The sequence below is a fragment of the Momordica charantia genome, assembly GCF_013281855.1.
Source record: "Momordica charantia cultivar OHB3-1 chromosome 2 unlocalized genomic scaffold, Mcharantia_2.0 BLBB01000002.1, whole genome shotgun sequence".
Taxonomy (NCBI): Eukaryota; Viridiplantae; Streptophyta; class Magnoliopsida; order Cucurbitales; family Cucurbitaceae; genus Momordica; species Momordica charantia.
The window spans coordinates 6,934,699-6,947,766 of NW_028275160.1; the positions used below are offsets into that span (position 1 = coordinate 6,934,699).

Below are 13,068 nucleotides of genomic sequence, written 5' to 3' on the forward strand. Positions count from 1 at the left end.
TAATCGTTTACCTGTCCCTCTTTTCCTTTATAGATTCTGAATGTGATGCGTAGTCACCACTTTTCAGATATAATCCTTAGTGAGCATACTTCTTATTAATGCATTTTTTCAGATTAAAAAAAATAATAATAAATAGTACACACCGCCCTACCTGCAAAATGCATAATTGGTTTCATGTGATTTGAAACCAATAACAGCTACAGAAAAAGTAGAAAAACTAATTATTTTCAAAAAAGAAAAAAAAAAGGGAAAAGTTATAACAGCTATATATCAAAAGTCAAATCCCACACAGCCTACCATTCAGGCAATTCAAGTTGATCAATTAAAAACGAATAATTCAATAGGGGATGCAATCAAGAGGAGGAAGTCCAATTCAAGAATCACACCCGTGACTGTCCGAACATCCACCAGCAACTGCCTCACGTGAATCTTGATGGTGTTTGTTTCTTGAATAACCAAATCTTATAATGACCATAATAACAACTAATTCCAAAACGGATGGCATATATGATATCACAAGCCATCCACAAGGATAAAGGAACAAATAAAATTGGATAAGATTGGAGCACTGAAATGCCTTTTCTTTTGAAGGAATTTAGATCTCGAGATCCTATAGAAAACCAAATGTATCCATCAACAACAAGAGGTATATGGTCAAAAATGTTGATTAAATTAAAATATTTCTGTTGTCTCTATTCATGTTTGGGTCAGTTCAAATTTGAAACAACTCAACTTCTCCAAAGTCTAAACTCTGCCTATTTTTCCAGAAACTGCTATCAGGATGCACCTCTTAAATAATTCAAATGCCTAAGTGTAAGTTTCAAGAGACTGCGTATCTGTTGCGTGTCTAGCTGAAGAAAAGAAAAGGCAGACAAAAAAGATTGATCTACTTCTTTTTCTTTGATTTGTTTGACGATGACTGAGAATATGCAGTACCCTGCGTGTCAAAAAGAGGAATATATCAGTCTTGGTCAGAATAGGACTTTGAATTTTGATAGAATTTAATAGCAGATCGATGAACTTACCTCAAGCCATTCGTCTAATGATGCATCTGAAGACTTGGTTCCAACTTCAACCTTAGGAGCCCTCTTGGTTTTCTAATCAAATAAAAAGGTATTATAAGATAGCTTAATTGGGGGGACATGGAATGTTAGATAATTGCCTATGGTATGTTTACATATTTGAAACAGTTAAACGATCAATAGTCATCAACTCATGATCACGAGAAACTCAGAATTCCAATCTAGTTATCAATAAGAAATACTAGAGTTTTTTTTAGGAAATCATTTTCATTCATGAAAGAGAAAAATTACAGAGGGAGAATAAGAAGTCCTCACAACCTACACCAACGAGATAGGAAAAACATTCCAATCACCAAAAAAAAAAAAAAAAAAAAAAGAAAAAAATTACAATTAGTCAAGGAGCTAAAACAATTAATACCCAATCGACCTATGAGTTATAAGCAGATTTGCTAAATGCTTTAGCTTGTTAAATCTTTTTATGGTTAAACATAATCCATCCCACAGACATGCATATCAATTTTCAAATCAACGATATTCAGAATTTGCCACTTGAAACTAGAAAAAGATCATCCAAAAATTCAATTTTAGCAGGGATGTACCTTGGAAAGATTCTGTATTTGACCATGAATCCATAAGCCAAGCAGCACGATTAGTGCAATTCCAAGGGTAACTAGAAATACAGATTCAATGCTGAGAAAACCCCCAGCTTCAACAACTTCAATGGTACCATTGAAGAAGGTACTTTGATATGGATGCTGATCTATCTCATAAATAATGGTTCCAACAAGATCAAAATTTCCAGACTGCACAAAGAGAAGTAATATCTTTTTAGCCATTTATATATTCTTATCACTAGTCCATTGTACGTATACTTGAAGTTCAAAAGCACAAACCAAATAGAGGTTAATCTAGTAAGACAATAAATTTAATTTCAATGTAGAAGACTATCACAGCAACAAAGACCTGAAGAAATCTGCTGACACCAAAAAAGTACGGGAAGGTTGCTTGTGAGGATGCTGGTACCGATGCATTGTTAAAACCCTGGAATCAAAACATAAACATAAATGTAAGAAAATAGCAGAAGGGAGTCACCTAGCAAAATGCTGTAGCAAATAATCTGTACAAACAAGCACATAAGAGATGCTTGGAAAAAGAGAAAAAATAACATTACTTTTTTACTCTTCTTAACATAAAGAACTTAAGTTATGTCAGAAAAAGGACTTCTAGAAAAATAAAAAACATAGTGTGTGTGATAAAATATCACTTTTTGAATGATTATCAAACTACAAGGAGAGCAACAAAAATCTACAACAGAATTTCATGAACTAGAACATAAAATATTAATAGTACATATGGAAGTGATAAATCAACACAGCATCTTTCTTATAAGAAACCTTTCACTATTTTAAAAAACAACAAGAAGAGACCAGGCGTCTCCAGCAACCAATAGGGATAGGGATAACACAAAGGTTCTCCAACTTTTACAAATAACAAAAGAGAACTGTTTACAAAAAGATCTATACAGAGGATAACAACTAAATACTGAAAACGAAAAGATAATCATTTTAATAAATTAACTTCATTAAATAAAACCAAAGGAAAACTTCTTCAATTAGCACAAATCATGAAGAGTTCATAATCACAAAATAAGCTATTAATAGAAATCAAAAAGGCAAATAGAAAACAATTCCTTAAACATCATCGAGTATGATCTCACAAATTACAAGAAGTATGCATTGTGCTGGACACTAGACAGTCGTCCTGGAAGTTTATTGCAGTAACCTAAATGATATGGTGTCTCAGGTTTGCCCTCCTGATCCAGCCTCTTAAATAAGGTTGAGGTGGTCTCTAGAACATCTCTACGTCCAGAGACCTTGGCCTCTTGAGAGCTGGGGTCTTTCTGATGTAAATATTTTCAGGTTAGGTTACCAAAGTGGCCTCGCCTCAGCCATTGATTTGATCTATGATGCAAAGTTTACCCAAAAGTTCCGAATCTCATATAATTTGTAGCTCCTGAAAAGATTAGTTTTCAACAATTTGTTGCAGAAAAAGCTTCCAAGTTCCTACCTAAACTATTAGAGGTGCTTACTGTGAGAATGCAAAGAAGGACCTTCATCACTTTTTTGTTCATTGTCCATTCTCACATTCTATTCAAGATGAAAAAATCCGGTTGAATTACTTCAACCTGTATTTGGTATTTTCAAAGCAGTGAATATTTTTCCAAAAAGAGACATATTCATTGATAAAAGAAATGTACATCTTGCTATACACGATTTTTGTAATTATAGTAGTTCTTGATCAACTTTGATTATGGTCTTTTGGTGGCTCAGTTTCAGCTTCCCTTGGCCTTAGACTGTACATTTGTCTGTAACTTATTGAGTAAATGTAGCAGCTGTTGCACGGGACACAGGAGAGTCGTCCTGGAAGCACAAACACTTCAGTTTGGATAACGTGTCTGACACGGACACTCCGACACTGATTGGACACATATTTGACACTTGTTAGCTCTATAGATGTGTGTCATGCACTTATGAATATGGATCAAACACTTCTTAGACACGTATCAAACACTTGTCAAACATAATAAATAGACATAAATAGTAGTATAGGATAAAATAATAAATTTTTGAGAAAAATCCATCAAACTCACCTTTCTAAGCATAAAAATGTATAAGCTTATTGACGTTGAATTCATTGTTGTATAAAAACTATATGTATTTAGAAAAATATATATTTTAATAAACGTGTCCTTGTCGTGTTTGTGTTCTAAAGTTTTAGAAAGTGATATGTCACCGCGTTTGTGTTGTATCCGCATCTCGTATCCATAGTTGTGCTTCTTAGCTTCACTTATGTTAATAGGTCAGGCAGTCAATACTAGCCTCCTCCTAGGCATGTTAAAGCAGACTAGCTGTGCTTCTTAGCTTCACTTATGTTAATAGGTCAGGCAGTCAATACTAGTCACCTCCTAGGCATGTTAAAGCAGGCACCAACCTCCAAGAGCAAAGAAGGGCCTGCTTTCAGAAACTTAGCTCTTATCTCACAGCTTTAACTCAATCAAGAATTTATCCCCTAATATACAAATAGGTGAAATGATTGCTACATCATGAATACTTGAACCCAGTGAGTAAAAGTTCTGAAAATTTATTGGCACAAAATTAAGTTTGCATGTGGTAGACCAGACATAGCTATGCAAAGAGTTGTTGAAAAAACAACATATACACTGACCATGCTGTCACATTACCTGTGCAGAAAGATTTTGAATCACTACTCGATGATCGAAAGTATAATGAACACTGGCCTTAATTGCAATGACATTCAAGCTAGAATCCCCTGTTTTTTCGCCAAAAGAAACAAAGTAAGAAACACAGCAGAAAAATAGCAGCAATTGAAGAAAAACATGTGACAATAGCAGGGAAATCCATCATTGAGAGTATGAGAAAGGGAAACTTTAAATAATCCTTTCAAGAGAAAGTTTATGCATTTTCAAATCACAGTTTGAGGTATCAATAAGGACAATTTTTGTGTGCACCCAAGCCCTCGAAATTTCAAATAAAAAGGAATAACGAAACAGTAGCAGCACATATATGAAACAGAATTCAGTTACACAATGCACAAATTGGAAAGGGGGAAGAAGCACAAATTGGAAATCATTCTTTGGTCTTGAGGAGACAAGACAGAATTTATTGACTATCATGAAAGCCACTTAAGGCACCAAATGAATTAAAAAACTACCACCTATTGCTGATTATAAACACAGATATAAACAATACAGCACTAGTAGCGGACAGTTAAGGATCAATTACCATCATTTTTCATTCCTGCTAATAGTTCAGTCTCTTCTCCGGCCACCACTACTGCATTAGGATAAATTATGAATTGATTAGACTATTTTACATAATATCCAAAGGAATATATTTCTGTTCAACCATAAATGGAATACTCACTACGTGCACTATTTTTGGGGAAAACACACACGGTATCAACCCCTTGAGCAGGGCTGAAGCTCCCATCACCGTAATCTTGCTCATCCTCTCCAACAATCCCTAAGTCAGTTACATCTTCCACGGCATCTTCATATTCCACATCCGCATCCGATTGACATCTAACAACTTCAAGAAGGAAGAACAATGCAGAATTTAAAATTTAAAAAAAAAACAAACAAACAAACAAACAAAGAAATATATACATTCACACACACACACACACACACACACATATACAAACATGCATATATATATATAAGTTCATCCATCGTGGAAGATAGGTTACAACTTCGATTTTAGAACCTAAAACCAGTTTTTAATGAGGGCGGAAAAGCTAAAAACACGCAGATCAAAATTCAGATAAGCTCAACAAACCCAAATATCGAGCTTAGTTTACAGAGTCAGTATGGATATTGCTGCAAACGCTGCCCAAGCAATTTCATGTATTATCCGTTCCAATGGGGAAAAAATATCAAACTGACATCAACTATAAAGAGAGTCGGGGAGCCACAGGAAGATAATCAAACAGCATAAAAATGTTGAAAAGATATATCATCGCGAAGATTGTAGCTGGACGATAGTAAATCTAACACGCACAAGATCTAACCGAAAATCGGCTAAGCTCTAGCACCATACGTGATATAAATAGATACAAATGCAGAAATTGGACCGGATCCCAACGAAATGGAAGATGGAAAATTGAAACCGTAACCGTGCATACAAGATCGAATTTCGGTTGAATCTATAGCAGTTAAACATATGCGGGTGCAGAAAGAAATATAGATACTGAATTGAGGAAGCAAAACCTTGGAGAACAGGCGACGCGAGGAGGAGGAGGGCAAGAAACAAAATCCTGAAGGCCTTCGACGCCATGTTTGAGAGCTCCAAGGACTGCCGTGGCTTGATACGTTTCTTGAGGAAGAAAATCAGTGAAGAAACGCCTGGATTTCAACACCACACCGAGCCAAGCTTAGGGTCTCGGGTCAAATCCCACGTAATGGGCCCTTAGTGAGCCGATTTAGAAAATGATGACTATTTTTATACAAATAAATTTTTAAAATTAATTTTAACGTAGGATTATACATAATTATTTTTTTTTATAAGTTCAAGACATATAGGGAGCCATTTCAACCTCCCATCATTTGATTGAGATATATGTCTCGACGAGATGAGCTATATTTTGATATATATATACATAGAATTATCGTAACTTATATACTACAATATTAACTTCTATAAATTGTTCGATGAAAACTTTCACTTCATACGTTAATTTAAAATATATTTAAAAAAATTATCACAAATCTACTATTCCGAAGTTATCAGTAACGTGGCTAGTCAGCGGGCTGGAGGGAGCTTGGGAAGCTTACCTTGATTTATTGTTCGGGTGGAGAATGCAGCCACCCGCTATTTCCAAACCCATAATAAACTTTGTTTCATATCTTACAAATATAGCGAAATTTGAACTCGTTTTATTTATATTTTACATTGCATTGAGTTTTATTTGAATGGTGTTATTTTTGCTAAACTTTTAAACTTTATAGTATATTTGAAAATGTATATTTATTTTATGATATTTATATAAACATCATTTGGATAATTACTAAGGTCGAAGTTTAGCCACCATATATGCATTTGTTGTATACAAAATAAAGCGTTTGGTCACAATTTTCCAAAATTGTAGAAATTGTTACATACATACGATAACTATTTTGTATAATTAAAAAATAGAGTTGTTAGTCATTGATTAAATTATAAAGTTGGTTTATGAACTATCAGAATTGTATATATTCATCACGTACTTTTTAAAAGTTTGTATTTATTTAGTCTCTATACGTTGAAAAAATTATAGCATGTCCATAAATTGTCTAAAGATATTAATTCAACATTTACACTCTACCCGAAATTATATCTTGTAATCTTTAAATAATATAGCCAATGTATTAAACAATCAAAGAATTGATGAAGTTAAAAAGAAAATGACCTATTAAAACCAAAATTAAAAAGTAAAAAACCTCTTAATAACACTTTAAATTATACAATTATAGTTAAAAATCTATTAGAGCACAATATTAAATAGACAATTGTGGATAATTGAATTTGTAGTTTAACCTTCACGATTTATTAAATTCCACTCCATTATTATGATTACAAACTGATTTTGTGTCCAATGATTAAGTCTGAAAACACATTTATATTACAAAAGATATTGACTTTCTTGACGATATTATCTTAATTACCATTAAATGTTTGACAACTAAAAGTAATAAATACAAAAATAGATATTTTTTTAAAAAAGAAATAAGAGTTGTCAAACATTTAATAGTGACGAAAATAACATTTGAACTTCATCATTAAAGAGCAAGTATTTTTCTAGAAAAATAAAATCTTAATCAATTAAATAAAACTAATTTGAACTTGGAGACACAAAGAAGCCCTGCACTAATCTTTATTTTTTATTTTTGAGAAAAAATACCACTTACTATTTGCGTGACCTACGCGCTCTACTTAAAATAATAATAATTATAAAAACCCCAAATTTGTAGTCTTCTTGTCTAATCTTGAGGTGGACAGAACTACTCTTTGTAAATTACAAAAGGAGGATTACAAAGGAAGAAGATTATTAGTATTCATAGAGTTCCATCTCGAAACTAATTGACTATGAGAGGAGTACTTCAAGATTGTGTCTCGGACCGCTCGATCTTGACCAGATCCCATTTTTTAGACCGGATGCTTGTTTAAACTCGTTGAACTTTGATGCTATATTAATATTTATGGGATTCCATCTCAAAATCAATTGACTATGAGAAGAGTAGTCCATGTCTATTATAAACCTATGCAAGGTCTTCCTTTTCGATGTGAGATCCTTAACAGAGATAACTCGATCTAAGAGAGCTAAAATAAATTTCCCCTCATTGAACATAAGAGAAGAAAATCAAGAAAATCTGTGATAGAACTAGAAGAGATGAGAACATTATGTTCAAAAAATCAAGAAAATCTGTGATAGAACTAGAAGAGATGAGAACATTTACAGCAGATGATAACCAATAAAACTACAAATGTACAATCAAAAGATTATTTGACTTCATTCTTGGTAAACCCAGAAAAAATCTCCTACAAAATTCATCAAAAGAAGCTTTTTTCCCTTTTTTTTTTTTCCTTTTCAAAAGGGTGATTTCCAAGAAGAAGATCATGGAGTCATTTGGTATGGTAGGATGGTGCACCAACCGAGCTCTGATAAGATAAAATTCCAAAATCTGCACCACACTCGAATGAGACGAATATATGATGTTGAGTTTCCAGGCTTCTCTTATATATTAAGCTTTTTAGGTTTCTCTTATACATAGGGCACCATTATGAAGAGTATCCAACTGGCTTTATCATGACAATTCTCCCAAAGAAGAGCTTCCTATGTTGGAGCTGCTTATATGACCTTATGACTAATCTCCCACAAAGAATTTGACCTAGAATATCACAAAAATATTAAACTTCCGATCTCCTTTGATGACAAGCCTTCATCTAAACGTTGCAGAAAAATCTTTTGGCACCAGAGAATCGGAACTACAGCCACCAAGGTTGCTCCTACGTTACATCTAAGTTGTTTTTGATGTTTTAATTCTTCAAATCTAAATAGAGAAACCTTTCAGCCATTTCCGGGGCACATCAATAACACCATTTATACACATTCGAGCATGATCATCGAACACAACACATTTCATCTGGATATGCATTAACATAATCACATTACTCCTGTCATTGTTTGTCTTTTTTAATTTCCTTCCAAAATAACAATTCAAATAGGTTGAAGTTCAACAAGACGAGAATCTCTCAATATCAAAGGGAATGCGAGCTTATTGCAATCTAAACAAGTTTCTAAAGCCAAGTACAGGACAATACGTATCTCAATACTAGGGGCTTAAATGCTTAAATAACACAATACGCATCCATTCATACCGCACAAGAATACAGATGCTCATGTAAAAGATGCATCATTTTGCTTCCCAGAAAGTTTCCACCTTCAGTCCAACTCGATGTCAAACAAACTCGGCGTGTATGAGAAAACAGAGGTAATAAAAACTGAGAATTCAAGCCATAAATCATACTAGTTGTGCTTCTGTCATTGAATCAATCCCCGTGGATGGTATACCGCTCCCATTTCTTTGTCGGATCATATATCTGCAACAAAGAGGGAAAAAGGGAATAGTATATCAGGGGATTAAGGTTTGAAGGGCAATGAGGGGACCACCACGCTCACAAGCCAGAAAGAAGATAGCTCACCTCCCATCTTGAAGCAGGAAAGATATGCTTATTCTTTTCATACCAGTGCCTCTCAACAACTTTCCCAGCATGAGACTGTTACCCAAAATTATAATAATAGTATCATCAAGAACAAGACTTGTAAAGAGGCTTCTGTTCCATATTAACAGAAATTTAAAGGCTAAGTTCTCACTTATTGCCAGATGCTTTTACATTAGAATTATTAAATGCAACCTTGCTTTTAAATTTGCAACAACAGTTTTGATCCAACCTTACAAGGAAGATAAAAAGCAACACTGGAAGCAAGTAGCTTATTATCAAATCCTCCCATAAGAAACAAAATACTAATGTATCTGATAGAACTTTTCTTTTGGGTATATTTCATAACATCGAAATAAGAATTAGCTCATTAAATCATACTGAACAAAGGCCCACAGTTCCCGCCTTTTTTTTTCTTTTTGTATATTTCATCACATCGAAATAAGGATCAGCTCATTAAATCATACTGTAATTTTCTCAGATGACTCGATATTGTTGAAAAACAAAACATTTGAAGAGTACTGAGATGCAAATTATTTGTACACAAGAGTCACCTCTAAAGCATGCATGAGTCATCTTTAAAGTATATAGAAATGCTCTCTGCTTCCACCGACTTCACTAAACTTGCATTGTCGAGCAATCATAATATTTTTTTTTGGTAAGAAACGGATATTTCTATATGAAATTTTCAAAAGGGGAAAAAGCCCTAACCAATTGGATTACGACAAGGTCTTCCAATTTTTCATTAGATCAAAGTCATAATAAGAATGCATCAAAAATAAACTTGAAAATCACCTCATCCTTCTCTATTGTTGCATCAGCAATTGTCCGGACATCCTCGTGCACGTCAAAGTGGAAAAGCTGAGCATCATCAAAACATAATGCTACAATAAGTGTCCTCAAATTTACTACGAAGATATGAGTTTACACGGTGCAGGGCATTTATAAGATGTAACAGGCTTAAAAAGGAAAAGAATTCAATGTTACTCGTGTCACATACATTTCTAAGGTGAGAAGTCAGTTTTTTGGAGACATCAGATAAAGCATAACTAAAAGCTCTAAGCTTCTAACTATCAACAACCCACAATTGTCCTCCGACCTTCATTAAAATGATGATAATAGAAACAAAATTGTGATAGCTAAATAAAAATTTAACAAAACTGCTCTTTACTAGGTTGCATCAATAAACCTGAAATCTCTTTTTTTTTTAAATCAAAATCAAAATCAAAGACATGCAAATAACAAACTCTAAAATTATTACATCTTGATGACACTTGAACATCTAAAATGTAAACTCTTACTGCATCAAGTCGACAAGACTGAGAAGTTCTAAAATTACATAAAGCAGCCTTACCGGACCACTTTTGCCTCTAGCTTTGTTCACAATAAGTTCATAGAAGCTATGTTGCTGCACAGCACAATAAAAACTAAGCACACTCACCATAAATTAAAAAAAAAAAAACCAAAATAATATAATAGAAAAATAAGCTCAGAGTTATATTACATGGGGTATTATAAGATCCTCTTTCACGTATAGCAAATTCTCCACAGAGGTAGTCCTTATCTCCCGAAACTCAGGGGCAAGTTGCTGCTGTACAGCCCTTAGAAACTCTCCAATTGTATCACCTTTTCGTGCCTAAATGATGTAAGGTTTAATTATTTTAAAGAAATAACAAAATAAAGGTTGAAAAGTAGAGCTCATGAAGCAAGAAGAAAACAGCCAAAATTAAATTATCATTGCTAACCTGAATCACTCGCCTATGGCCTGCTCCATCCCAATAACTATAAGTGATTTCGAGGGCCTCATCTGCAAGGTAAATATTTAATCATTTCTTTCAGTACTATGTCATCTATAATACCACCGTGAAATCTATAAAGGGCCAAATATAAAATTACTTCGAATTTGCTCCTGCTCACGAAGCCACTGTTTCTTCAGCCTTTCACGTTCAGCTTGCTCCTCTGCTTCCCGCTCACTGTAATAAAATCCTCAACCCCCCTAAGCTAAAACGTTAGTCCCAAAAAGATGTAAAAGATGTAGGGAGGACGAAAGAAAGAAAGATGTCACACCTATCAGGCAAAAAGCTAGTCTCCACTGTAGGATCTTTGCCAAGTTTACCACGCCCAATCTTCCTTGGCTCCAAATTTACTACAAAGAATAAGCACAAGCTAGTATTATTTTGAGAACTCAAGGAAACAATTGTACAACTTGATCGTAGCACATACATAATAATATGAGGCTAAAAATGGTATAAGATTTATACCACAGAATTCTGATCATACTAAAAATGAACTATACTATATTAATCACACAGCTGAATGTATATAAAAGGCATGTAATGCCAAACTATATCAGATGAGCACGAAAATGCTTACTGTTTTCATCATCCTCATCGCTTCCATTCTCAAAATCATCAGAAAAAGACAGGCGTGAATTCCCCCTTATTTTCCTTTTCCTACGTTTTTGCAATTGGAGTTCTTCTTCCCTGAAGACAAGGAAATAAAAATACTGAAGCGAAGGCGGCACAAGTTTTTCCTTTTCTAGTAGAAGAAGACCATGGGACAGAGCTCACTCTTGTTGTAGCTTTTGAAGTTTCTCCTTCTCCTCTTCTTCAATTTTGTTACGAATATTCACCCTCTACAGTTATATCAACAATAACAAACAGATTATAATTTTATTAAGCCCCAAAAGCTTCTATAAGCACAAGTTTGTATTTCGTGTTTTCCTTCCTTACCTTCTCAACATACTCTTCTCTCGTCACCAAACCAACAGTTTCCTTCTTGAACGCTGTCTCGAGAATCTGAAGCACCAATAACATGAATTATACAAAACTTGAATATAAGGTTCAAATAATCGGTGGAAATTTTCGTTTTTCAATATTCCCTTCAAGATAAACAGTTGCACATGAGATGTTGCAATTCGAACAAGATGTACATTGGATTCAAAAATGACCACAACAATACAATTGACAGAACATATTTTACTTCGGTTCATCATTTTCTGCCCTTAAACCCTTTAAAAAACCTAACTGGAGGCACACCGACTAAATAAACAGAGATGGAAAATCTGAAAAGTTTCGAAAGCAGCCCTAATATCAAAAGTAGACATAGATATGGGTATTGAATGAGAACCTCGGAGGTACTGGACCCAAATTGAAGGAGACCGGGCTGGCCTTTAGCGGAGGCAGTCTTGGCTTTGAGCTCCTGGATTTTCCGGCGCTCGGCTTCTCTTTGCTTCTCGAGTCTTCGAATCCTGACGGCGTCTTGGGCAGTGCCCACGTACCCGTCTCCCATGCCCGACATCCTTCTCCGCTCTTTCCACGGTCGCCGCCAGCGGGCTCTGGTCACAACCCCTAGTTGCCGCCTTTCGGAATGGATCGGAGATGGTGCAAGTGTTAATCCTGAATATTATTGAATTTCGAACCTGTTTATAAATTTATGACGTCGCTAATTTGCAGGAAAAATAAAAAATGAATATATCTATATCTATATATAAATATATATATATATTAAGTGTCAAATCGAGCATATAAAACACCTATATCTGACTAAGAGAACACAAATTTGACAAAATATCTTTTGTCGTTTGAATAATATAAAAAAGCAAGGTTAACACCAAAATAATAAACGAACATAGTTCAATGGTAATTCACACATATATATTTCTTTTAGTACAACACATCATTCAATCTTCACTCTCACATATTTTACTCAAAAAGAAAAAATAATATTAACCATTGTAATATTTTATTTAAACATTTTATATTCGA

General features: G+C 34.2%; 2 protein-coding genes across 2 annotated transcripts; both read right to left on the reverse strand.

Annotated features, from left to right (window-relative positions):
• Positions 1–651: 651 nt before the first annotated feature.
• Positions 652–5,994, reverse strand: LOC111015499 (Translocon-associated protein (TRAP), alpha subunit). Its single transcript, XM_022290543.2, has 8 exons — positions 5,812–5,994; positions 4,967–5,131; positions 4,826–4,876; positions 4,264–4,352; positions 1,986–2,063; positions 1,622–1,825; positions 1,026–1,097; positions 652–937 (listed from the first exon to the last, which is right to left on the reverse strand). The coding sequence occupies exons 1-8, from the start codon at positions 5,876–5,878 to the stop codon at positions 887–889; spliced, it is 777 nt and encodes a 258-aa protein (XP_022146235.1). The 5' UTR covers positions 5,879–5,994; the 3' UTR covers positions 652–886.
• Positions 5,995–8,731: 2,737 nt separating this feature from the next.
• On the reverse strand, positions 8,732–12,715 carry XCT (XAP5 family protein). The gene is made up of 12 exons (XM_022290590.2): positions 12,431–12,715; positions 12,034–12,099; positions 11,872–11,936; positions 11,675–11,784; positions 11,369–11,447; positions 11,198–11,274; positions 11,047–11,108; positions 10,806–10,937; positions 10,656–10,709; positions 10,097–10,162; positions 9,284–9,358; positions 8,732–9,181 (listed from the first exon to the last, which is right to left on the reverse strand). The coding sequence occupies exons 1-12, from the start codon at positions 12,599–12,601 to the stop codon at positions 9,131–9,133; spliced, it is 1,008 nt and encodes a 335-aa protein (XP_022146282.1). The 5' UTR covers positions 12,602–12,715; the 3' UTR covers positions 8,732–9,130.
• Between the last annotated feature and the right edge of the window lie 353 nt (positions 12,716–13,068).

Excerpts from the sequence above, each read along its gene's own strand:
- LOC111015499 (XM_022290543.2), bottom strand. The coding sequence starts at position 5,878 with ATGGCGTCGAAGGCCTTCAGGATTTTGTTTCTTGCCCTCCTCCTCCTC. Across the intron at positions 4,877-4,966 it reads CCCCAAAAATAGTGCACGTA|TAGTGGTGGCCGGAGAAGAG; the intron begins GTGAGTATTCCA and ends ATCCTAATGCAG. Across the intron at positions 938-1,025 it reads CATTAGACGAATGGCTTGAG|GGTACTGCATATTCTCAGTC; the intron begins GTAAGTTCATCG and ends TTTGACACGCAG.
- XCT (XM_022290590.2), bottom strand. The coding sequence starts at position 12,601 with ATGTCGGGCATGGGAGACGGGTACGTGGGCACTGCCCAAGACGCCGTC. Across the intron at positions 11,275-11,368 it reads ACTAGCTTTTTGCCTGATAG|TGAGCGGGAAGCAGAGGAGC; the intron begins GTGTGACATCTT and ends ATTTTATTACAG. Across the intron at positions 10,710-10,805 it reads AGGATCTTATAATACCCCAT|CAACATAGCTTCTATGAACT; the intron begins GTAATATAACTC and ends TGTGCTGTGCAG.